This window comes from Bactrocera latifrons, unplaced genomic scaffold, assembly GCF_001853355.1.
Source record: "Bactrocera latifrons isolate USDA-ARS-PBARC rearing strain unplaced genomic scaffold, ASM185335v1 scaffold_670, whole genome shotgun sequence".
In the NCBI taxonomy this organism is placed as follows: Eukaryota; Metazoa; Arthropoda; class Insecta; order Diptera; family Tephritidae; genus Bactrocera; species Bactrocera latifrons.
In genome coordinates, this window is record NW_017537346.1 from 65,662 (window position 1) to 93,534 (window position 27,873).

Here is a 27,873-nt window from a genome sequence, read left to right on the forward strand (position 1 = left end):
TTTCACATATACGTATAACCTCACCAAGTCTTAAAGTGCCTATTTCTGTCATTCGATGCTAATAATTTTTCTCGATATTCAACAATTTCTCTCAGTATAAATCATATTTACTTGCATAAGTGGTGATTACATCCAACGCAGCRCGTGCCTTTGCGTCGTGCTCCGGCTTTTCGGCAAGGAATCGCACTTGTTCAAATAAAAGAAACAAGACGAACAACGAGAAGAATGTACTCAGCCTTGTCTGCAGTCTAGTAATATTCATTTGCCATGACCATTGGYTAAGTAAACGCCAAGGCATTGCCCATTGTAGGCGCAACAGAAACACAGCAGCGCAGCCGACAGCTTGAGGCAAGCTACTGGCCGACCACAGTCGAGTGGGCGGCATGTTGACCAAGGTGCCAGGGCTGTGGCTGTGGCAGTGCCTGCGGCTGTGAAACTTAATGATTTTTAAGGCGAATTAACAAGAAATATTTATGAGCACAAGGCACATGCAAGCAATTTTCGGCAAGACAAAGCGGCTCACGTTGGCAGTGCGCGTGTGTGGGAGCGGGTGAACGTGTGTAGGATGGTCGAGGCAATGATAAAGGAGACGTAATTACTCATGCAAGGATAAGGCAATGAAACATTGCCTTGTGATAAAAGCAGGAAATAAACGAAAGAAGTAGGAATTATTAAAGGCATAAGAGTGAAATACGGTTGTGAAGTGCATGGTCAATAGCTTCTTTGCTTGCCACTTAGAATGTTACGTTTTACATTTTTTAAAAGGGGTCTTACATTGACCAACATGCGAAATTGTTTAATGGTCCTGTTAAAGATAAATTTTGACATGGAATTTATGCTGCAACCCGTATTGAGCCTACGCTCGTTGATATAGAAAGTGGTCAACATTTTCGGTGTTAGATAGAAATGTTCGTTTGTGTATGCGAATATTAAACAATTGTTTAATTTTTAAAAATTATTTCTAGGATAATTTATTCTCATTCAACACATTTGATTGGTCAAAAAGAATTTTAAAATTTTTATTTTTTCTATAATCCCAAAATCGCACTGTTCTCAACCTAACATAGGTTTCATAGACCTACTTATCCTTAGTAATAMCAGATGGATGTTCAAATTAATTTTTTTTGTTTTTCGTTTTTCAGGACGTTTTTTTTTTGCGAACTTGATATCTAATTTCGATGCTTTGTCTAATCTCTTCAACTGTGAAAATCCTATGTACTTATATGTCAGCTCTTCCGTAAAATTCAGTATCTCCTATACTCCCACATTGCCGCTACATCTTTTTCGACCCTGCTTCTAAGGACATTCTCTGCCGTAATGCGAAGTGAGATTATTGCCTCAATTGCCGCCTGGGTATTAGCGGAAATACATCTATTTACAATAGAGATTTTATTTTTGTTATAGAATAGAGTATCAKATTTTGGATCTAGTCTTTTAAAACTAAATAGTTCCTTGTAGCTTTAATTTCAGCCCAGAGTATAAACCGTAATATTTTTGTGTAATAAACATTAAACTGAAATCCTTGAGATAATTAAGCAAACGTGATAAGAAATATGTAATTTTCCGTTTCTTCAAATGTTCCGAAAGAGTTTTTAACTAACCAGCACTCAACTGACCTCAGCTAGATTTCTTACAAGCTGTAAAATGAGAAAGAATCATTCTCCACATAGTTTCGACGGCTCAAATAGCAAACCGATTCAAGCCTTCAGAAAAGTTATAATAAACTTGCTCGGTCGCATTGAATTTTCATTGTACATTAAAGACGCGCCCTAACCAAATGACATCTATTCTATACCTAATATAAAACTGGTACTCATAAACTTGTATGCTGCAAAATGCTAGTTAAACAATGAGCCTTCCCACGCTGCCGCTTAATGACTAAATTAAATTTAATTACATTGTACTTAAAGACTCATTTTGTTGCTATTTCATTTTTTGTTTATGCATATTTCTTTGCAGTATACGCCACCTGCCACAATGCCTCGACCAGTCCGTGGACGCCGTGTTCGCAACCCTGTGGCCTTGGCATTTCGACGCGCTTCGCCAGCACGAACGCTGGCTGCCGGCAATTGAGCAGCTTGCGATTGTGTGAAAATCGCAAATGTGATCAGGACAATAACAACAGCAGCAACAACAACAAAAACTATTTACTACCGCCACAAGAGGCGCAGCTGTTGGTGCAAAATGCCACAGCACAACAGCAGCAACAACAACAGCCGCWAAAGCATGCGCACGCAGAGCAGCATCAGCAACAAAAMCAATTAATTAGCCATAATGTGGCAAACAATTTAGTTGTAAGTGAGCCTAAGGATATTAAGGATATAGCAGATTACCATGCCACATTGTTCGCGGCGCATGAGGAGCATCGAATACGCGTAAGTTGCGAAACAATGAGCTGGAAGCGGCTTTGATTAGTTTGCTTTCAAAAAGTGTTGCGAGCATAAAAAACGGTTTTGTTAACCATAAAAAAATGTAAATATTATATATTTTTTTGCTTTTGTGGTTACTTTAGTAATCTGCATTAGCCGCCACTGTTTCGAACTTTCGCATGTTTGTTCTCAACTTTCCCCCTGTTCACTTCTTTTGTATTTTATTTATTTTCTTATTTTTTAATTTAAAACTAAACTTGCAAATCCAAACAAACAAACAACAACAATAATCAGAATAACAAAGGAAACCGCAAACTAACGACCCAAAGCAGACAATTGAATTTCCGAAAAGAGACAAATAGTACTTACTTACTGACAAACATACATTTATTATATGCTTACGAGCACTTCCGCTGCCGCCATAATCCCRGCATAGCAGTGCGCCTCGACTCCAGCGTGTCATTGTTCTACTTGCCACWCACCAACAGCTTAAAAATCTCAAAATCTTTCCACTTTATTACCAGCAAACATGTTTRCACACAGRTATATATTTACTAGATTCTTTGAATGGCTTTGGACTTATGTATACATAAGTATACAACTTCGTATGTTTGTATATGTTCGTGTACTTTAAGCTTTGATGAAAGTTTTATATTCTCCCTCTGCCGGAATTAAGTTTATGCCTCTGCGAAAACAAAGTGGTTTAAGCTGTCACATCTTGTCTGTTTTCGTCTTGCATTTCTGGTTTTCTTCCTCTTTCCTTTTATGGAAAATTTTCATTGATTTAGTTGAAATATTCATTACTTTATACTTTAAAAGTAGCTTTAAAGTAAATTAGTACCTTTAAGCTGAAACTGATTTGCCTTCATCCCTAAATAAAATTCCTTCCAAAAACTTCAATTAAYTTGTTGGCGACGCCTGCTTCCTTAACCCCAGATATTTCCAAAATCCCAAACATGAGTAAGCTTAGCAGTAGCTGCYCTGCTGTTGCTAGCAATTCCACCTTGCACATCATCCCTACTTACATTTTGAGTTTGTTCCTTTCTCCTGACTCCCAGTAGTTTACCATYCACTTGCAGTAGCCGAAATTTCAAAGGTGTTTGTAGTATCTTTAGCGAAGTAAGATTTCGTCGCCCCAGTCAGTGACTCACCCAGAACACTGTCCGTGTTTGAGATMGGTTCAAACCAAATTCTACCCACGACCGTTTGATTGTCAAGATTTATCTTCAACGTCTCACTCAGAGCCGTTATCCATCTCTCGAAAGGTAGTTGCCCTTAATTGTCGCAAGTTAATCTCTTTTAGGAGAGATTGCCCTTATACGGCAAAGTGTTCAGAGATGACCAGCCCAAAGAGGAGGACTCCTCAACACTAATCAACATCTATCACGATAACCGATGTCTGTCAGGGTTTCAACGAGACGAAAGCAGCCTCGGCCTTAACCTGCCAGCCATTACTGCAAAGTGGCATCCTTGGATACTCTTGTGGCAGAATACCCCGACTACTTGAACAATGTTCACCAAACGGTAACTTCATTCCAAAACATATTCCATGTCAAATGCGAGATAACACAGTCACACTGGAACTTTTCGGCTTATTTAAAGAGTCTTGGAGAAAACTCAACATTCCTTAGTAAAATACCATGAGCCAAAATATCTTTCAATTTGTATTTTTTATGGCATTAATGAATGAAAGAATGAACAATATAAATGCTTTCTCAAATTTCGAATTAATTTACGCAAAAMTTTTCATTCACAGAAAGGACACGAGTGCCGCAGCTTACAACGYCTCGGACCGGCACGCATACGTTTGGGCGCTTGCATTTCACGAAAGCTTTATCGGCCGAAACTTTGCGGACTTTGTCATCAGCATTCAGGCAAATGCTGTCGGCCATCGGTCTCAACAACTATACAGGTATAATGTGCCAGGGGTTTTCCACTGACTAAAAGCAAATTTGAGTGTTCGATAAATTGCAACAAAATTAAAAAAACCTACTAGTACTCATTTATAAATTATAAATGTTACTAATAAGTAGACTAATTTTTTAAAAGCTCAATGTATGTACTTCGGACAACGGAAGAACACGAAAAAGTCATTCTCATTACCATTACTACATAGTATAAAAAACAAACTGTCTAACCAAACTTTTCAAATTAAATACTCGTCTAAATAATGTMCATTAATACAGTCGATGATTTTAACTAMAACTACAGGAAACAACAAAATGTAGGTGGAACATAAACACACATTGGCTCTAAAACTTTAGCAATCAATTCGTTACGTAATGCATTTGCATTTGCTCTTAGTCATTAGGAGCGCACAAAGTGAAAAACTTTCGTTAGCAAAAATTTACAACAAACTTTTAATAAAATAACTGGGGAAAATGTAAAAAAATAATAAATTTTGCTTTATTTGCTTACAAAGGTGGAGCTGCTGTGTCCATTGAACGCTGGGGATCCCATCAGCATTGCCGAACAACAGCAGCCGCCGAAAGGCCAAGCGCCAYTGCCACTCTGGGACACAGTGTCGCTGGAGCCAATCGATCAGGAATTCCTGCAATCACATCAAATACAAATCGAAAATAAGTTCATTGCWGTTGAATGGATTTTAAAGTGCGAGTGCGGCAAATATGTGAGTACAAAATGAGCCGAGCAGTGTCTTTTTTAGGCAAGTTTTTGGATTTGATTTTACAGAACTYGATAGTGATATCTTCCTATCGAAAGTAAAAGCCTTATTGATTTATRATCAGAATATTAACAATTAGTTTTGGAACAATTTTTTGCTAATTTTAAGTTATATAGTTAAAGTTTAGAATTATCATAGACTAAGTCATTACTTCGAAATGAGTCCAAAATTCTTCATCTCTGAAAAGATTCCATTAATTTCTTATTCGAAGAGCATGTTATTATATATTATATATATTAATTTGCAACATTACAAACACCATTGCACCAAGTGACCCATAAAAGTACAATACAGTGACATCGCCGCAGCTTAATTGTCTTATTTATTGTGCATTAAAATTCCGTTAAAAGCATAAAAATTGCAAAATTATGAAAGCAGGAGGAAGACATGCCAACACTTAGGCATTAAACGAAGCAACAATAGCAACAAGAAATGACCGTTGGAACACTCTAGATTAAGCATRATAAATTCTAATAAAAAGAAGGAAGGCTCTGAAAGAAACGCATAAAACAAATTGCCACAAGATCAATAAAACCTTAATAAAAAATTGCCAACATAAATAACATGACCGTCTACACCCACTTGCAAGTGTCAATTAATATGCATATGAATTATTGTACAGTATATATGGTATGTGTGCGGCAGCAGTGATTTATAAGAACCTCATAAAAATCACTTTCTCAAATCTCTAACCACATGTTTGCCGACTCCTTAAGGGTCTGCGTGGCGACTGACAAAACTTAAGCAGTATGGTTAAGGCCTTACGAGGACAAAGGCTTGTTGCCTCTGCAAAAATTCAATCTTGGCAACAGCAATAAAATTAAAATGAGATAAAAAAGGAAACAATAAAAATGGATGAAAAACAAATACCCACAACGAAAAAAGGAAACATGTAATAACGGTAAAAAATCCTTTGCCATACTTATTAGAGAAACAGGCTAGTAAAATGAAAATCTCATCAATTCAAATACAAATCGRCAAAAGCAATACAATTTCGCATTGTTTAGAGCAATTCAAGGTATTGTATGGAAATGTTGAAAGTTCAATTGAATGGACGCGTATGRATGAAGGAATTTCCAAGGAGAAAGCATTGGGTCAAGTAAATGCGATTAAAATGACAAGTGAAAACAATTTCCGTTACAATGCTTGAATAAAGAAGATTTGATACATACATACATACGTACTAACTTAAACTGCTCGCTATACTGAAAGCATTAGCAATGAAGGAGATGGCAAAACGTTAAGGAAATTGCTAAGAAGCAGTTGGTAAACATTTGTGAAAGCCGAGAGTCATCAGTAAATTGAAAAGCGCAGACATTCGTACGCATGATACATTGATATAAGTGATAGATATGTTTGTTTTGGAGAACAATTACAACAATAATCGCTGACAGTGGAAAGCAGAAGCAGAGTGTCTTGGAAAGAATCACCGAAATAATTATTTTGCGGAAATTGATTTGCAGATGCGGCTTCAGTACATATATACTTTGAAATATCGTATTTGGTTAGAAATCGGAATTTAACCCTTATCTAACCTACTTCCATATGAAACAATTTTAAATTCAACCAGATTCTTTTATTTTCAAAAATCAGCGAAGTTATTGTAATAAAACTTATCACAGAATGTACTTCTAATGTAGGCCAACTTTTAACCAAAGTGGAATCCGACTACTATATACATTTTCAAGCTTCCATCTTTGAATATTATTTTTAATATATCCTAATGCAACTAAGTGCATAAAATGTACTGAACTAGTTCTTAGTGTACTTATTATAATATTTTTCGAATGAATGGCTTTATAGCATATATTATATACAGTTTATTAGAAGTCTTAAGAAAGGTGAGTATGCCTAAATACCTCCGTAATTGTAATTTAGACCCAAAACGAGTGAAATCGGAATGAGAGTTATCCCATATAAGAACTTTCCAGTTGACCTTATGCTCAATGTGTGATTTGACTATTTCCGAAAGTAAACGAAACACCATTTCAATATTAATCCTTACGAAAACGCCAATCTACACATTCGGATTGAGTTGAATCTACAATCAACAATTTGCCGTCTCTTTACAGTTATATCACGTATATACTCGTATACATACATGTGTATAACGTTAAATTCATAATCAATTTCAAAACAAATTACCTCTTCATTATGATATTCCAGGAATTTATTGCTTTTGCAAATTCCAGCAAAAATTCTCTTCAAATGTGCGAACACAGAAAGACAAAAGCAATTTTCTAATAATTGGCAAGAACCAGTATTTACTTCTATTTGCAACTCAAATGTAACCTCATTAGGCTTCGAGATATTCAGGTGAAAGTGAAATTAATTGCACAACCAATGGTATCCAATAAAAAAAACACTAATATATGTTAATCGCAGTCAAATATTGAAGGGAATATTAGAAACATTTAGTTAGTCAAAATGAAAATGTTTTTCCGAAAAATTTATATTTTTATTTTAGTGAACTATGTAAGAATCTCTCTCAATCAGCTCAGCACAGAAGAATAATATAAAACAAAATTTTATATAAAACAATATTGAACTAGTTGCGGTCTAGTTAGAAAGTAGTGTAAAAATATTTTCGGTCGGGTTAACTACTTAGGACTACCTGAGCCCTAGCTGAGGGTATAAAATACATTATTTAGAATATAGTTCACACAGCAAATATACAGAGGTTGGGATATTCATTTTGGGGTCTTACAGCCCTAGTGTTGCAATCTGGCAACTCACCACTTTATCGTTCATTTGACTCAGACCTTTTTGACATACAAGTAATTTAAATATTCTTCTCAACCAAAAATGGAATTAAATCGCGATTTTTTAGCGCGATTAGTTTATACAATCTGGATTTTCTCAGCAACAATGCATCGATCAACTTAATCCAATTTTTGATGCTGAAGCTCCATCAAGGACCGGTGTATCTCGATGGTATAGTGAATTCAATCAAGTTCGTAGACCACAYCAAAACGAATTTCGTGAAGATCTTTAAAAATSAAATKTAGTTGTSTTAACTATTGATACTGTGCAYAAACTGATATTGAATAATCGGCTCGTGACCAATCCTGAGGATAAGACAAATATAGGCATCAGCGGCACCATGTTTCAAGAACATTTGCCTGTAAAAAACTCTTGTCCACATCGGATGCCAGACAGTTAGCCAATCGCTCAAAAAATAAGCTCGGGTCAGTTGATGAAGCATGGCTTTATGCATATGAGCCCAAAAGTAAACAGCAGTCGACGACAGTTGTTCGCGCACGAAGCACTTCCAAGCAAATGGTTGCCTCCTTTTTTTTTTTTTTTTTTTTTTTTTTTTTTTTTTTTTTTTTTTTTTTTTTGGAAAAACTGGAAATGTCGCAATCATACCTCTAAAGTATTGCAGAACAGTAAAAAAAGTCAATCATATATCTCAATCAATGTCAGAAAAGTCTCCACAATTGGTCAAAAGCTTGCAGAAGTATATACATATATATCTTAATACCGAAATATAATATAAAAGACAGCTTTCATAAACACTTCTCCGGAAGATTTCTATGTGCTAATCCACAAAAACAAATCTCTTATTATGCTGAGAACTTGGATACTTAGAATGTAAATATCTCAGCTCTCACCACACACAGACACAAATTATTGCAAATTTAATACGGCGATGGCATTTATGTGAGCAGCGCGTTCACTACATTTGACAGACAGACAGCAAAGGCGAGAGTGTTTCAGGAAATTGCAAATCTGCTGTCACTCATTAGTTGATCYGTTGCTAATTTGCAAAATCCCACAGATTTATGAGCTGCATAATTCGACTGCTAATCACACGAAGTTAACTAAATTAACAGGATTTGAAAGTGTGGAAAGTCGTATAGTTGCAACTGCATACATATGTGTATATGTATGTATGTACTCTCATCAAGTCAGAGCAAACAGATGTGCATGCGAATTAGTAAATCTGCATTTTGATTGAATTTACGCACACCAACACACACGTCTACATGTGTGTGTGGAATGTTATCAGTATGTAGACAGTACGGAAGTAATTAATATTAATTTTGAGGATCATTTGCGATTACTCTTACGTGTMACAACATATTGAGCTTTCAATTCTAATTCGGCCAAAGTTTGTTTTGCCAAAACTCACAAGCTCAATTTAATGCAGGTGATATAATCTACTTGATATGCGCACAATTAGCAACGTACACATATACAAAGCCCAACCTGGTCTTAATGAAAATGTATTGTAATGCATTGGTAAATGTAATTAAAACATTCGGTTAACCTTACCACAAATGTTGTTGAATTGGAACTGCACAGAGTCTTGTGAACGTTGCAGTCAATTTCTTCGAATTATTGATTGACGCTGTCAAATTGTAACAGTCTACTTATGTATATGAATAGAGATGTGTTCTTGGACAGTTCCGATCTAACAATTTCTCGAGTTATAGGAAGCTGGTTGGATATGAGGATACACTTTATAAGAAGTAGGTGTGGTTGTTGTACGATTCCTCATCGTTATGTTGATATGTCATAAACAAATTAGGCGATATGCAATAATTACATATTTTAATTCCATGAAGGGTATATTAAGTTTACCTCGAAGCTTGTCGATGACTCCATAACTAAAATATTACGAACCGAGTCGATTTAGGTATGGCCGTCTGCCTGTATATACGCGAACTAGTCTTTCAGTTTTTGAGTTATCAATCTGAAAACTTGCACACGTCGGCAGTTTCGGATCACTATAGTATTCAGCTGCCATATAAACAGAAAGTGCTTGTAGGAAAAACTTTTTCATTTAACGAGGTATCTTCACGAAAATTACCGTGAATTATTGATCAAAGGAACAGTGGAAWCTGAACTATTAGATTTAAGTTCTTGCATGAAATTTTGTGTTTTAATTTTAAATAACTGCTTTTATTTTCACAACCAACCACCTCAGAGTAATAAATAGTTCAGTGGCGAGTTTCACATTTATGTTGCTTCTTAAGTTTTACTATATATAGATTAACGATGATCTTTTTGGTTTTATAATTACATCGAAGACTATCGAATTTCATGAAAAACATATATTTTTAGAATTTCTATGGTACGAACCAAAASACTATTTCGGCGTGTGTGTCGTTTGAGTTGATCAATATTATTTACGAATCAATTGAGCACCTAACTGGTTCCAAAAGTCATAAAATGTCGAATCCTTTACCGCTTAAGTACTCAGAAATGAAAAAAAGAARTGCTTATAGCAAAAAACAAGAATASAAAWCGCCTGGGACTTRTTTTCCTTCCCGCCTAGTCTCAAATTTTACGGCCAATCAATTTTTACGATTAATATAAATGACAGCAAAAGCCAAATTGAGCACGTACATATTAGAACACACTGTTATAAGTACACATTTATACATATATACCCACGTACATATATATTCGATTGTATTTGCTGATGAGAATTATTTAGTCGATTTAGCCGATTGAAGCTATAAAAATGTTATTCTCATTTTTTCSATTACTCGCTGTTGAAATTAAACACAATGCCAAACACAATTTTAACTGTCTATTCTCTCTTTCTTCTCTTCTTCTCTTCATTGCCGCCCATTGTTGCGACAATTCGGTTGAATAGGAAAATTGCAACAACCTGCACAAATACACGACAACAATGCACAATGGCACCAGCAATAGCCACAAAAGCGCACAAAGCAGCAGCAGCAGCGACAACAACAGTAGCAACAGCAGCAGCAGAAATACCGTTAATAGTTGGCGCACAAGTGCCACCCTTAGTGACCGCAAAAATAATAAAAATGTGGCGACAAATATTATCAGTGAAACGGCACGCAATAACAATGACTATGCGTACAACAGCAACAACAATAATGGCAATAACCAGAGCAACAACAAGAATAACAATGCCAACGTAAGTGGCGGTGGCAATAACATGGGAAACATGGCAAACAGCGACGAGCAAAACATTGCGACGGACAATGACAGCGATAATCGCTATGTACAACAACAACAACAAGAAAAACTACAGCAACAGCAGGAAGAGGAAGAAACCTCCCAGCAAGGGCATTTAGTGTCGTCKTCGGGTGAACTGCAACCAGACATTATACCGTATCCGGCCATGTTGCCGCCACACCGCAGCAATCCAGAGGAAAAAAGCGAACAGAGAGACCAAACGAACAACAACAACTACAAAAGTAATAACATTAACAGCAACTATGAAGAGGAGCAGGRGGGGGAGGGCGGCAATATGGATACAATTGACAGCAAGCGTGCGAACAGTGAACTCAACAGCAACAACAATGACAATATGCGGCGCGTGGAAAGTGTTGCTCTACCGAATAAAAGTAAAGCTGTTGCCGGTTTCGGTTTTTATAGCCGTGACGACGATGGAAGCGACGATAATGGTGCCGTTACCCAGAGCAAGCGCGTCGAAAAGCCGAACGAGCGYGACGTAGAGCAGCAGAGCACACTTGAAGAGCCACAACAACAAGAAGATCAACAACTCAYGCAGTGGAAGTTTGAGAAAAATTTGCRTTATCAGGAGCGGCAGTTTGCAATGGCAACAGAGCCAGACGCACATTGGTCACCACATTACACACATCATCACCACCAACCAAACTATCGTCAGCATCATCACCATCACCATCACCATCAACATCAACACCAACACCAACATCAACACCAACACCAACATCAACACCAACACCAACATCAACACCAACATCATCTTCACCAACAGCAGCATGAGACGCATCCACAGCCGCAGCTGCAACAACATCTTTGGCTGGAACAGATGGGCGAACAGCAGCATCAACAACAACAACAACAGCAACCGGAGTTGCATGCGCTACGCYAACGCAGCACATAACAACGCAGACGGGCACCACAAATGCACCGTCAACGGTGGCCGCCACGTAAAGGGCGARGCAAGAGGAAAAAGACCAACCAGGGAGCGAAACGACACAGCCACAGCGGGACAATAACGGCGAAGGACGTAGCTGGTGGTGTGTTGGCGATGGGCATACAAGTGGGCACTTCGTAAATAAATTGCGGCGGCAAACTGATAAACCGGTGTAAAAACAACAAAATTATGCGACGCGTTGCAAGCAAAAAGTGCAGGAGACTCTTTACAGCAAATGAACGACAACAAAAAATAAGCWATGAAATATGCGAGCGTGTGTATGTGGRTGTGTATGTGACACGAATATCGAACGAAAGGCGCATAAAGGACGAAGCACGCACCAGCCGACAACCGGTGAGTTAGTGGAGTGCATTGGCAGGATAAACCGAGCAATGAAGGCATACCGACAGACAAACAAACTTTGATACACCGACGCACCGGCGGTTGAACACTCAAAGCGACCGGCAACAAMCGTTGCAATTTTTGCATATCACAAAGCAAATAAATTTTTAATTTCCCGCGCCTCACCAAAAAATCTCATGCAATTTTTTTCGGACAATGTGTAAAAACACAGTTGCACCAACAATAATAACAAAACAGTTTTGGAAAAGAGCGAGGAGTAAARAGAAAGCAAACAAGTTATCGTGTAAAAGTTGTCACAACAACGGACAGACAACACAACCGAACACCAAAGCAAATAAATTGACGAAATTACTGAAAAAAGAGCGAGAAGTAAGCCGTGTGCTCAGCATTAAGTTTACATCTGTTCTGTGTCACCATTTTTTCTGTTTCAAATATTCTTTGTTTTTATGAAGTTCGTTTTGTGTTGTAGAACTACATATAAGTACATATATTTATTAGAAAAAAAAATTGTGGAAACCGGGAATTTTGGAAATTACACAGCATATTGAAAGAACGTTACCAAAATATGCTTAACCAAAAAAACCGCAGAGTCATTCTAGTGGTATTATTAGTATCATGAACTCGTTATAAATCTGGAATGAGTCAGCCCAGCACATATTCCATTTAGCGAATTACAAAATGTAAACTAAAATCTAGTTCTATGACTGTGCAATCCCCTCAGCGTCGAATATGTATTGGAATTAGTTTCCATCTAAGACTTGTGAATACTCGGTATGAAAAGAAATTTGAGTTTTARTAGCAAGCATCACCAACTTTAGTGACCAATTTTTCTTTCCACTTCCATACCCTTTTTACACAGTCTTCATAAAGTTATACTATAGTTAGCATTGGAGCTCGACTAAGAAACATATCCTGTACCAGAATCCTACATATCTTCATTGCTATAATTCTGAGTTTTTTATACATACTACATTTATGGCAAATAGTATATATTTTTTCTTTCAACTTATGAATAATATAATACGATAACAAATATTTTGAGCATCTTTTGCAGGGAATTTAGGGCACTTAATCTGTAGATGCGGTAACAAAAACTACCCGAAAACTGTAAATAAATATACATCAATATTTCCTTTTAYGCCCTCCACTTAATCCCCACCAAATGTACTACACTTATGTCAACGACTTTTCCGGTCCTCGAWTCACATTTTAGGATGGCTTTCCGCTCCTTTAGCGAAGTTTGTTTTATCTCTTCGAACGACTGAGAACGTGTTCATTCCGATGATTGCTCACTTTTTTACGTGTCAAACTCATAAACCCATGTCTCTTCGGTATAATGATATCCATGAATGTGAGATAGGAATTCGCACGATCACACATGTCCCAAGAGACTTGTTTACGTTTACGATACTCTTTTTGAAAAAAAAAATTCAGCGTTATCGGGTCGAGTCGAGCAAAAACGTGCTTCATACCCCAAATATCCTATAAGATCATTCGAAAGCACTCGCGAGAGATATTTTGCCATACTCAAATTCTATGTTCGATATTTTTATCCATTGTTGAAATCGCAAAGCACTACTAAGCTCATAGTAATATTTTTTGAAATGGATATATGATAATGGGAATTTAATTACAATTTCTGAGTGCTATTTTAGCACAACATAAATTTCGAGGTCTTCAGATAGAGAGAGAAAGAGAGATGGATACGATCGAAACCTTGAAACAATACATTTTAATTTCAATGAATATATAGAATGAAAGCAGAAATCGGTTGGGTGAATATAAAAATAAGCTAATTTACAACAAATACACAAATAACTGTATTTTGTTACACATGTGTGTACGTGATAATTCGAAAATTTACATAAAAACATAAGTACTAAGCGAAGATGTATARACATTAATTGAATAAAAAGAAAAAGAAAAAGGCAAAAGAAAAAATAATATTATTATTAAATGGAAAAGCAACTAAAAACTAAAAAAATATTAATAAAATGCACAAAAGAACTAAAGAAGAAGTAAATATTTTTGCGAGCAAGCCTATACATAAACAATTGAAACACTAAAAACACTAATCTAATTAAATAAATGTAGGTTAAACAAATAAATCTAGAAGCAGCAAATTTAAAAGATAAAATAACGCCAAAAAAAAACAAAAATTAACAAAATTATGTAGTTGCACGTTAAGAAATAAATCTAAGATAACTGTAAAAACGAGTAGTGATAAGTGAGACTATTGAAAACTACAATTTAATTAGATTCGGTAAACACACATCAATTAGAAGTTGAGAAACSAAATGGAATTTTCTCTTACAACCAGCCGAGAGTTGTTGGCCTGCAATTTGAGCGTAAACTGATCTAAATTGTCTAAACGAAAATTGTAAATGCATTATARGAGCAACAACAATTGCTATTGAGTATGAATTGTAAAAACGTTAATTATATATTTGTATGTATGTATAAGCATTATATGTATTTATATTGTACATGTATTGGCAATATATTCAACGTATACACTTACGTACAAAGACAACTGAGTTCGAGAAGCTGCTGTTTTTTGGGTCAAACAAAAAGAAAGTGACATTTTTCAAAACCATGTAAGAGAAGCGGAGAGATGGCGGATGGGCAAAACAAAAAAAAAATGAAATTGGAAAAAGCCGAGTATTCAAGTGTGTATTTTTTGTGGTTGCCCACGCAGCTGCTTATGCCGAATGAAATCTAAACTACTACATATCTATATATACATAATCTATATTCTGTGTATCTATRTGTACTAATAGGGTGCCTGGCATCCGCAAAATGATTAGCAAATGCATACTTGTAAGCATTTATTATTAGTTTTTCGGTTTCGAAACTCCAATATTTCYTTCAGTGCAGTGTCTTAGTTCACTCATCAAAATGATTGATGAAGCGTGTTTGTGTAGCACACATATACGTTATTCCTTTTAACCGTTATTCACTTAGTCTATAATTTCGATATGACGAAAAATATTGTTCATTTCAATAAAAGGCGAATGTATATTTTAAACAAAAAATTCGCAAATTGTGTTTTCATTGGATAATGTCTTCAAGAGTAAGTATTTATGAGTAGACATTATGATTTAAGCTCACAGCAGGATACATTTCCAAAAATTCACCGGATTTATTCAATTCCTTTAAGCAATTTTAACRAGTTGTACAAGTACCGCAGGGACTATATGTTTAATAAGTGATCCGACAGCTGCACTTTCCGAAGCTCATGGAAGCAAAGGATATTTCGAAATGGTAAAAAGAATCATCATGCAATCAAATTTGATTCCTACTCGCAGATAGCAGTAAAAGTTGAAGAAAGAGTTTTTTCTAAGGTGCTCTCCGTCAATCTTAGCTTTAGGCTATCGGACCACTGCAGTGTTTTTCAGGCAGAAGTRGTTGCTATCAGCGTGATGGTAAACATACTGCTAGTAAGTGCAGSMTCTTTCAGGGAGGTAAGAAATRACTGCGACAACAGAGTGGCAATACTAGCACAAAACTCGTTCACTGTGCGTTCAAATCTGGTGGGGTGTTCTCTGTCCTCACTAGATTTAGCATCAAGCTACTTCATTATCAGACTCATTTTAATTCCACGTCATCTCAAAATCGCTGGCAACTGCAAAGTCGGTGAGGTAGGCAGAGGAGGCGCGTTGTGAACCTCTCGTATGCTTAGCAAGCTTTGGTCGACGACCTGCTTCTTTGCGACTGCGAGCTACTTTCATTCTATTAGTGGACTACTTGCCCTTGGCATAGTTGATCTTGCTGCAACCGCTAGTTATCAAAGTTGTGTGGAAAAGAGTGAAGTAAAAACCCAGTCGCCAACTCCTACATTGTCCAGTATTTGCAAGCTGTCTCTTATACACATCTCCTGCTTCTTTGCGACTGCGAGCTACTTTCATTCTATTAGTGGACTACTTGCCCTTGGCATAGTTGATCTTGCTGCAACTGCTGGTTATCAAAGTTGTGTGCAGAAGAGTGAAGTAAAAACCCAGTCGCCAACTCCTACATTGTCCAGTATTTGCAAGACTGAGATTTAAACATCTCGACGAACCAGACTAGTCGCCTCAACAAATTTAGAATAGGCTACCAGCACTTTGTCGATTCATAAAGGTTTTATGAACCTATCCTATATAACAAACAGTTTCAGGTCTTTTATTGCGTTTTTTATAGAGCTTCTCTTCCATCTTTCTGTTCCCAACAAGACGATTTTCAAGTTCTGTTTCTTTAACTATTTCGAWGTTATCGCCCTTARCAGAGGTGGATGGMTGACTCGCATGAGACAAGTTTTTGACGACTTCCCGAACTCCATTGAACACTTTGTGCCACTGAAATACTTGTGCTCGTAATAAAGTAGACACCTCAAAATCCAAAGCGTTTTTATTATTACCATATTGGTTACTTCTAACAATAGAAGGTTATATTATTATTTAAAAAGTAACACATCTCACATATMTGTATATGTATGTATCTCAATCCCAGAAATAATCTTCAAGAAAAAAACAAACAAACAATTTGAAATGAARCATCGTAATAACATTAGTGAAGCTGAGTACTTTTGTTATAAATATTTCTACAGTCATTTGCTAACAATGAGTTATTCCCCGAAAAATTGTAATCTTCCTGCCTCCTCATCTAAATTGAATTTCGTAGTTTTATGTTCCCTTCAATTAAATGCATTTGGAACAATGATAATAATTAATATATTTTTTTCTGAATAACCTTCTCATATTTCATTCTTTTCTCTACTTTAGTTCGTATTTGCTTTGCTCTATGTATGTATGTATGCCACTTATATAATCGCAGTTCGTTGACCGACGGCTTCGCCCAATGTCTGTGATAATTTCTTGTCAAAACTCATGAATTATTAACAGCCTTATGGCTTTGTTCCTGCTTCGTCCACCTGCTCGCCCGCCACTATGGACAATCAACAAGCATTCCGTCGTTACGCTTGTCAATCATTTGCCATCTTCTGTGTCTTCTGTGATTATTCACTTGAACAACCTTTGCGTCCACATCCTTTGTGTCAACTCAGCTCTGTCTGGCTATCTGCTGGTATCTAATCATTTTTGTCGGTAAATCATTTCACTACACACTTATGACATTCACATTTAGGTGTGCTGGTGTGTGTGTGCATTTCCTCACAAGCTGACTCTTGTCATTGAGTGGGTAAATAAAATACTTGGAATTGTTGATTCAGGAAAAATTCGAGTATTTATGGACGTAGCTGCTTATTTCACCCTCGTATGACCATCGCTCGCATAGTAACTGTATATTTGTATGTATGTACGCTACGCTGAGTGACAGCCGGAAAGTGGGTTTATTGAGTGAATGATTGTGACATGCATGACAGCCAATGCAGCAAGTGATTATAGTAGTAGTTGCAGTAACGTCTGCTTTCTTCCATTATTCTCGAGTTTCTGCAGCGATCCATCAAAGTGTACGCACTCGCTGTTATTAATAGTCGATCAGTCATTCACTCGCTTACTCTGCTTTGGCAGGTTTACATATCATTGTTTACTAATAAAATCAGCACATCTTCAAACGATTTTTAATCAACTAGTAAAGGCTRTTACGTTTAGTTAGTATAACCTCAAAATGTGAATGAAAAAAATATAATGTCTCTGTTTTTATATATAGCTTTAAATTCCCTGATTTAAATACTGAAAACTGAATTTGAAAGGACCGCATAAGTATGGACCTTTCATTACAAAGATATTTAATTTTTTATTTTAAAATTATTATTGCTTTTTGTATTAGTTTRTTTTTATTGTTATGTAATGTAATGTAGTTTATATCATTGTAACCCATAGAACTCGCGTAAATGAACTTAAACTCTTAAATAAGTAAATCAGCGAATTCCACTTAAACGATTTCTGCAGAGACGTTTGGACGGTTTGAACAGAGTCGCAAAGCAACTTTTATCACGTTGCATGAACATACTCGTGTTTCTGAGTAAAATTTTTTACTTTAAAATCACACTTCCAAAATAATTGACCGTAGTAAATATCAATCTTTAAACGTTTAAAACAAAGCATTAATGATATATTAAACTAACTATATATAACATATTATTCCTTATCAGCAATTTTTACGCACATTCAAGACGAACATTAATTCTATATCATTAGTTGTAATTCTCTCACAATCTCTCACACTGTAAGTTCCGAACTAAAACATTTCATTACTGCCTCGATATTCATTATCAGAAAGTTTAACACAACAACGGTTGAGATGASTACTTCAACGTGTGAACAGCGTCGCCTAAAGTTAGTTGCTCTGTGGGCGCTGAACTGAAAGCGCATGAATTGAAAACAACGGTGTAGCTCGATACCTCTTAAGTTCAATAATCGTATAACGGTGGGTGAACGAAAGCGAAAGTCATGAAATCAAAGCGTATTGTGATTATTGGTGCTGGCGCGGCTGGCATAGCTGCAGCTACAAGTCTCTTGGAGACCGGCTTCGAAAACGTTTTGCTGCTTGAGGCCGAGAATCGTTTTGGTGGACGCATAAACACCATGCCCTTTGCGGACAATGTCGTGGAATTGGGCGCACAGTGGTGTCACGGCAAGCAGAACAATGCAATATTTGAGCTAACGCGCGATTTGGATATGATGCAGCCCACGGATGAAATTGAAGGGGGCTTCACCTGCATACGGTCCAATAAGGAAGTGGTCGCCCATGCTGTGATCGATAAACTCAGAGCAGTTAYCTCCAATTTAGAGCCAGCACAACAAGAGGGCTTAAAATATTATGAGGGTTCATTAGGCACGTATATAAAACGAAGCGTTTTGGAGCAAATTGCAAACGTTGCCTGATATCGACAGAGTAATAGCGCGTGAATTTTTTTGAGAACTGCAAGAAAAAGCTAAGTTAAATGGATGGAGCCGATCATCTGTTCGAGGTATCCGGTAAGGGTCAACACGAGTATCTGGATTGTGAGGGTGATCTACATCTAAATTGGAAGGATAAAGGTTTCCGCAGCTTTCTGCGTTTCTTAATGAAAGCGAATCAGGAAGACGCGTCCGACCTGGGACTTTTAAATGAACATATACAATACGCGCGCGTTGAACACATTGAATGGCAGTCATCGACAAGTGATATCCGCATACGCCTTTGGAATGGTGAAGTCATCTTAGCGAATCATGTTACCTGCACCGTTTCGCTTGGTGTTCTTAAGGAGATCCATCATAAATTATTCACACCCGCACTGCCTCTGGCTAAATGTCGAGCTATTGACGGCCTCAAAYTGGGTACAGTGGACAAAATTTACCTCGAATTCAAAGAACCATTCGTCCCGCTAGATTGGCCTGGCTTCTCACTTCTGTGGCGTCAGGAAGATTTGGCGGAGCTACACAATACGGAGTACCACTGGCTCGAGGGTATCATTAACTTTCATCGCGTTTCATGTCAGCCYCGCCTACTACAAGGTTGGATAATTGGTCAACATGCGCGACACATKGAAACTCTTCCCGAAGCTGAGGTGTTYGATGCTTTGCTGTGGCTTTTCAAGAAATTCTTCCCATCAGAAGTGCCTACACCAGTGAGATTTCTGCATACACGTTGGTACAGTAACCCCAATTTTCGTGGCAGTTACTCCTTCCGGTCCGTGTACACTGATGAAGTAGGAACAAKCACCCCGGACTTGGCGACGCCAATCCTGGATGAAAAASACGCCAAGCCGCTGTTACAATTCGCTGGCGAAGCTACGCATCCACACTTCTATTCGACGGTTCACGGTGCGGTGGAGAGCGGTTGGCGAGAGGCGCAACGCTTGATTGCGCACTATCTGGAACACAGCCCGTTCTTATAAGAATAYTTCGATAGCCCTGAAAGCACGTGCAGTAGTTGGTAGCGATAGTTCAGATGACGAATGCGATAATTAYGGTGATTGCCGATTGTAATCAATAAGCTGATAAATAGTTGCACTTGAAATTTAGTTTGTAAGAATAGTCTAGCAGAAGTGGCAAAAATASTGATAAGTAGTTTCAATTCTCAAAGAGAAAATATTTACTTTGTTCAATAGTTTTGATAACTCTGAAACACATTGTCAACACTGAGACCAAAATCAGTTTCTTATCTTGTTCGATTGTAAAGCTACTTTGTTAAGAAAGGTTTTTTTTTTTTTTTTCAAACCTGATGTATGTCTAACGACTTTTTCAGTACCTGGGAGTCATCGATTGAGTTATGATTTGAAACTTCATGCGATACAGTTTCTTAAGTCTWGCTAGTACTGTATGAGTTGGAAGAGCGGTGGCCTTACAACAAAAAATGGTTCCCTTATATTAAAATATGGGTTTCTTCCTGGATATATTGCCTACCTAAAAGAACGTCATCTGTCGGAAGCTCTTCATTAACTAGAGTTTCAGACTACCAGACGAATGTAGCCACTTTCAAGCGGTGGTGGCTGCCATTAAGGTAGCAATAGATGTATTGATTTGAAGTGCAGCTTCCTTCAGAGAGGTGTGTATATCCTCCGATAAACGAGCAGCTTAAGTAGCTTTGAGCTCGCTAACTCTGCTCTCAAAACTTGTCAAAGTGCATAACCTTATTAGAAATAGCTTCAAGCTTCTTTCCACTTATTACTTCTTTCTATATTGCCTGGCTTGTTAAAAACTGAGATTAAAACTTCTCTGTAAACACACCTTTGTCGAACCTAACGAACTGGCAGAGGCTCAAAAAACTTCGTCGCTTTATGAGGATCTTATTATCCTTTCTTAGGATTTTATGGGCAACACAAAGGACGATATCTATCAAAGTGAGATCAATCGATTTTGGATCAACCCTACGACTTATCTTAATTTAACCTAACGTAGTATCTAAAAAATTTGGAGACAGATTGGGAACTGTGAAGCTTCGAAGATTTTACAGTAGAAAATTTCACATTAGTTTCCCCATTTGAGTAATAAATTTTCGTGCAAACCACTTTTTGAGTCTGGGAACGACAAAACTGAGTGTCAAATCTGTTCAATACGGTGTGAGGACTTGTTTATAGTGTGGCTTTAGGACTCCGTGGCCTTTATTTACGGTCTTCATCAAAATGTCACTAATTTTTTACATCCARGAAATTTGGTTCTATCAAGTACATGGGAAATTCAATTGTTGTAAAAATAATAGAGATATCATCATTCCACMTTTTTTGGTGGATCTCTCAGAAGGACTCTTCAGTTCACATATATAATCTCTAGTGCRTAAATAGAAGTTGAGCATCCATCTATCTATTCGAAAATAATGTTTTTAACGGTTTTCTTCGATATTCGTGGTGTCGTCCACTATGAACACGTGCCAACTGGTCAAACCGTCAACAAAGAGTATTATCTTGGTGTTATGAGTTTGTGGTCCAACAATTCGTCGATTCTTCATCATGTTAACGCACCATCGCACAAAGCAATCATTGTGAATGAATTTTTGACCAAACACTCAACAAATATCATTGAGCAAGCCCCGTATTAACCTGATATGGCCCATTGTGACTTTTACTTATTCTACAAACTGAAATATCCACTTCGGAGAACACGCTTCGGCTCAACTGAAGGCATCAAAACAAATACTACGCGAGAGCAGAAGGCCATTTTGGAAAAATGTTTTGACGATTGATAGAAGCCTGGGCCGTTGACTGGTTGTATATCTGGCTTAATGGCCTCGTCAATGGAATTATCGATTTTGGTTTGAGTTAAAGCCTCGTGTAGGAAAAGAAATCTAATTGTTTTTTTGACAGTTGATTATCTATTATTCTTATCTCTAATTCTTATCTATAATTCTTTGAAAGTGAAAAATAGTGTTGCTCAAAACATAATGAAGGAAAATAGTTTTAATAGACAAAAAACAGCCAAATATAACTTAACTACCCGTTAGGAAGATATTTCATCAAACAACTTATTATTTTCTAGTATCGTATAATACTTTTATTTCATCACTTCCTTTAAGAYCTTACTTGCTAGTTTCCAAAGGAAAACGAATCAAGCATACAAGTATAATCAAATTAAATCGTAAACAGAAAATAAAGGTAAAAATCAATAAATGTASAAAGCACAATCCAATAAAAATTAGTCATCAAAAATATATGGGCTCCATCATTAAAARGGTGTACACAAGTAGTGCTCAGGGGCCTTAATATCGGCGATGAATGAATGACTGCACATAACGAGTGTTGAAATGTCATAAAAATAAAGAGCAGAATATAAATAATAATAAACGATATGTTTGGGGTCATTTTCCGCCTGACAAGTGCCACAATCATTGGGCCACTAAATATCTAGAGAGCCATATAATTTGTTGCAGCGTTTATTTACCTTTTTATGCGCTGCTGCTACATACATACTCGTACATACATGCGGTACATATTTCGCATTTCTATTTAAATGTCTGGCACACACATATACACACACAGCGATGAATATATAYACACGTTAATGTTACGAACATTAAATCAGCCATTCGACTGCAAAGTGCGGCGCACATAATGCTCAACATTGGCGGAAGCAGACAAACAACGAAGCGGACATGCAACAGCAAACGGAAACCGTCGAAAGTGCGACAGTACATGCGGTTTTTATGGGGAGATCTACATACAAGCATGTGTTGGTGGACCGGTTTTACGACAACCGAGAAATTTATGTGTAAAAGCATGAGCATGAGCAACAGCTGCGTCGTAGCAGCACCCTGTTGAGGTACAAGCATAAAATTGCGGCTGTGAGAGCACGTCGCCTTCCGTGGTTTTCACTTCCGCCTCAGAGCGTTTGGAGATAAGGCTGTAACGAATAATATGGCGAATTTTGAGTCTCTCACTCTTCGAGCAGGTTCAGTTTTGAATTTTGAAGGGATCATAGAAAGCCCAGATCAGACAATTCGGTATAGAAACTATTGGTTACTGGAGGACTTTTARTACGTGGTAAAAATTCAGGGATTTATATGTGACCTGATCTACGAAAAGGGAGCTAACGTGCGAAAACTAGTTTTCTATCACGTGAAAAGGCATCTCATCTTCCATCCGAATCAACTAAAAAGTGAAATTGATTTTTTGACACCTAAGCCCCCTTTCCGTAKACCAGGTCACATATATTTTTATTTTTCTCTGAGATCGTAAAAAAATGATTTATTTGAACGAATCTTAGTATTCCTGATGTCAATGCCCTCAGAGGAATAAGAGCTCACATCTATATTCAGTTCCAAATTGTGATATCTTTTTGGTAGACTTACCAAGGTTTACTAAAGTTTATGAAACTTGGCTGGAATGCTGCAATGGAAATGTTTGAAATGCTACCTTATATTAACCAGAACCATTCTGGAACACAATTTCTTTCTTGCTTTTGATGACCTCATAAATAGCAGCGTTAGATATTCAAGCCACACTCATTAAATCACACAAATATTTGCGTTTTAAATACGCCAAATGTCAAGCCAACAGCATAAGCGCTTCGATTTCACATTTTGTTTGTTTGTTTGTTTCATATTCTGGTTAATTTGTTTACAATTTGTTTGGTAATTTTAATGCTTTTCGAACAAAAATTTGTATAACATTAAATTTATTGGCCAAATAAAAGAKGAGAAGAAAAGCAAACTGTAATTATATACACACCAGGATAAACAACAGTTAAGTGCAATTTACCTGACCAAGGCATATTTATGTCCATCATTAGTGTCAACAAAACAGCTGCCACTCATACGCTCCCTGCTTCCCATTCGCTCACGCTTTTTGATTTTCATTCTGGCATTCATTCGTTTTCGCAGGAAAATCGCACTGCCATGACATTTGCTCATTTGGCACCCTCAGTGTGTAGGCTTCGGTGACATTCGCGGACTGTWAATTTGAAATATCTAACGACCATTAGGCACAGTGGGCAAAAATGGCAGGCAACTAGCTGAAATAACTTTTGACCAGTGCAGTAATCAAATACAGTGCCTTCTGTTGATTTTATGGGGAAACTTGACATCCCGTGCACACTGTTTATTGCCGTGGTCTAASGGATTTTACAACACCGCCGCGTCTYGCCAAGCGCTGTGTACTTAAACTACCGGAATTGAGCGTGGTATTTATACGCCAGTTGACATTGCAATGCGGCATCATTATTTCCTCTAGGCAATCGACAGCGCTGGTTGGCGTTACTGTTATTTTCGGCTACTGGTTATGTGCGCGAATTCAATCACAGCGCTGCATTTGCTACATTTGTGTATAGAGATTTGCACTTGCAGTCAATGACGCCACATTTGTCCCGAAATGTCAGCAGTTARCTTCGTGTATTTTTGGTTTGGCCACATCACATTCCATTGCTGTTGCCATTCTCGATAACGGAAGTCATTGCCAATAAGTCCCTCTGAAAACTCAAGGCATTTTGAAATAGTGGTTCACTGTGGAGCGTATCAATGAAGGGCATTTATCCATTTCAGAACAGTCGGTGTAAATTTTCATAGTGTACTGTGAAAGCAAAGTCGATTGCGACGTTTATCCTCCGAAAGACCTAAATTGTAGACGTGGTAATAGAATSTACTTGTTACTCATGATTCGACATCGAATTACCCTATGAAGTGAGCGTTAAGATACAAATGTGTCGGTAGGAGGCATTTATTGTGAACAACCTCTAATTCTTTTTCTGCTGTTGGTATGACATCTGTCAAATATATTCAATAACCGTATAGTCAATGAACAAACAACATCATATTTTTTCATAGCATGGTCATACAATATCAGAAGCAGCATGCAAAAAATGGTTTCAACGGTTCAGAGATAATGATTTTGATGTGAGAAATGACGGTTGTGGAAGATTTCCAAAAAGTTCGAAGACGCCGAACTCCAAACAAAATGCGATGAAGATGATACTTTGAGTCAAAAGTAAATGACAACAATGTTAAATGATGCACAAGAAACAACAACTGCAAATCGTTCGAAAGCTTTGCAAAATATCCAAATGGGTGCCACTTGAATAATTGAAAGACAATTGGAAAACCAAAAACACTTGTTTTGCATCGAATTATCACTGGCGATGAAAAATGGCTCTATTTTAAGGATCCTAAATGAAGACAATCATGAATTAATACCGGACAACCATCAGCATCGACTGCCAAATAAATCGATTCGGTAAGAAGGTGATGGTCTGTGTTTGGTGCAATCAGAAGGGTGTGGTATATCATCAACTTTTAAAACCGGGTGCAACTGGTAATACTAAGCGCTATAGGCAACAAATAATCAATTTGAATGATCACTACGATCGAAAAACGGCCATAGTGCGCCAAAAGGCAATGTACATGCGCACAAAGCAAAATCGATTAAGAATGCGATCAAAGTACTTAGATAGGAGCTGCTACTCCACCGGCGGTATTCACCAGTTTTCACCTTTTTTTTTTTAATTTACAAGCATTTGGCTGAGCAGCACTCCAAACCCTACGAAGAAGTTAAAAATTGGCTTCAAAAGACAAACATTTCTATCGGCATGGTATCCACAAATTGCCAGAMATCTGATCAAAATCGTAGACAGCAGTGGTCAATACTTTGAATAATATTTTTACTATCTCATTCTAAATTAGTATTTCATTTTTATAAAGCAATGTACACATATGCTCATAATATTATCGAAACGCTGTTGTTAATGCCAGGGAGAAATTTTCTTCGAATCGTCTAGACCAATCGATTCATATTTGTCAAACATAAACCCTTTGACTAGTTTTGCAGTCAATATTATTCTTATCTATAGTGGTAATATTTTAAGGGTTTGAGCTTAATATTATAAGCAGAGGCTTTTTCAACGCCATCAACCCCTTGTTTATGAGATTCTCTTGRAAATCGGGTATGGAATCAAAGGAAKCGAAAATGCTTCAAAATTAATAACCGTTTGCATAAAATTGGCAGCTGAAGTTAATGTGTCTTCTTTATTTATTAAAAAGGAATTACCTTAAGAAAACATAATTCTCAAAAGAACGTGCTCTTTTTGTAGCTTGTAATTGGACCCCCTTGTAACCCCTTAAATATTCGCCGATAAAATCTATAATAGCAAAAGTGTATATACATATAACTAATTAGAATATATTTTAATAAATAACATGCCTTTATAAATTATAATATAAAATCACACTTACCACTATAAATGTGTTATGAAGTGTCTCTATAGCTATAAATATTTCATATTTATACGTTAAACACAGAATTTTCTCAAATATAAAATACCATATATACGCATATGCAATAAATTTTGTTCACACAACAGCCAAACATACATGTAACGGAGCACATATCCGTTCAACTTCACTGATTGACAGTGATATGCAACACTTAAATACGGTAATTTTATCATCGACAAYATTATTATCATTACCGATCACATTAAAATAATGACCAACCAATGAGCGCGGGCWTACGACCTTCCCAAGCACACCAACACAATCACATGGAAAAATCATGGAGTTCCGTTTATGGCTTCACGCATGATTTACAACATTGTTATTGGACGCACGTGGACCTGTGCGACACCAAAAGCGATTTCATGATGCGATAAAAGTAAAATCGTTCATAGCGGTTTAATTAAACCGCGATTAAATGGCAGTTCGGTAGTGATCGTTGTCACAGACGATGCGCCCAACGAATGGATTGATATAACCCAATTAAGCATGCAGGCACATTAGGGTAGTGCAGTCTGAAATGAATTTGATATTTTCAAGATCTTAAGGTTTTTTGGATTTCTAACGCGTTGAAGTAGATTTTCATATCAAAAAATATTATAGTATTTGGGCAACAATATTTAGGTGTTCTATGAAAAAGAATCGAGTTTGAAAGAGGATTTAATCCTAAAATATTTTTTACTTTTCTGAAAACATTTGCATAAAAGATTTTTCTTTGGTTTTTTATTTCAAATTTGCTTACCCTAATGTCAAATATTTAAGCAGTATTAATTATTGCGTAAAATGCAAAGGCGTTATAGTTGCATAAAAGGCAGCACAGAAGCTTTGAATTCATTTTAACGGGCGTGTATACAAATACTTGAATGTATATAACAGTAATACATATGGGAACATACTGGTTTCAAAATGTTACGTATACGCAGTGGCAACTGTGATTATCAAATAAATGTAATCTGAAAATATTAATCGCAGTTAATATGTAAATGTTTAAAATTATATTTCAGAATGAAAGCAYTTTATATATATTTTATAATATTTCATGTTTTTTTCAGAAACTTACTTAAACTATTAATTATAATAATATGAATGTTTTAATAAAGTAGCTAATCCAAAGCGAATTTATTAGCACAGAAAGTGTGATCAACGCAATAGTATATATTAGTGGATATAAAAAGGAACCAAAGCCTCTTCTTCTGGCTTATAATCACCATTTACTTTTTGTAAGATATAATCAGAAAAATATTTAATTTTTCATTCATTATTTAAAAAAATTTACTTTACTCCGATTATTTTCTGACAGGATTTGTTATTTGAACTGTACCCTTAGAAGAGAAAATTGCATTGCTGAGAATTTTTTTATTAACAGAAAAAAACTTCATATAATATAAAATAAAACGCAATAGCTTAGAAACAGAAAACCTACCAAATTCTGTTCCGTTCAAAACAGAATTTCG

General features: G+C 36.6%; 1 protein-coding gene and 1 pseudogene across 1 annotated transcript in view; both read left to right on the forward strand.

Moving 5' to 3' along the window:
* The window catches only part of LOC108975610 (bromodomain-containing protein DDB_G0280777), a 60,353-nt gene extending 46,086 nt beyond the window's left edge, over nucleotides 1–14,267 (forward strand). Inside the window, exons 6-9 of the mRNA XM_018944210.1 lie at nucleotides 1,960–2,375; nucleotides 4,126–4,281; nucleotides 4,792–4,998; nucleotides 10,661–14,267. Coding sequence (XP_018799755.1) covers nucleotides 1,960–2,375; nucleotides 4,126–4,281; nucleotides 4,792–4,998; nucleotides 10,661–11,908 — 2,027 coding nt within the window. The 3' untranslated portion in view covers nucleotides 11,909–14,267. The remainder of the gene's footprint in view (nucleotides 1–1,959; nucleotides 2,376–4,125; nucleotides 4,282–4,791; nucleotides 4,999–10,660) is intronic.
* Nucleotides 14,268–18,569: 4,302 nt separating this feature from the next.
* Nucleotides 18,570–20,431, forward strand: LOC108975609 (annotated as a pseudogene).
* Nucleotides 20,432–27,873: the final 7,442 nt, after the last annotated feature.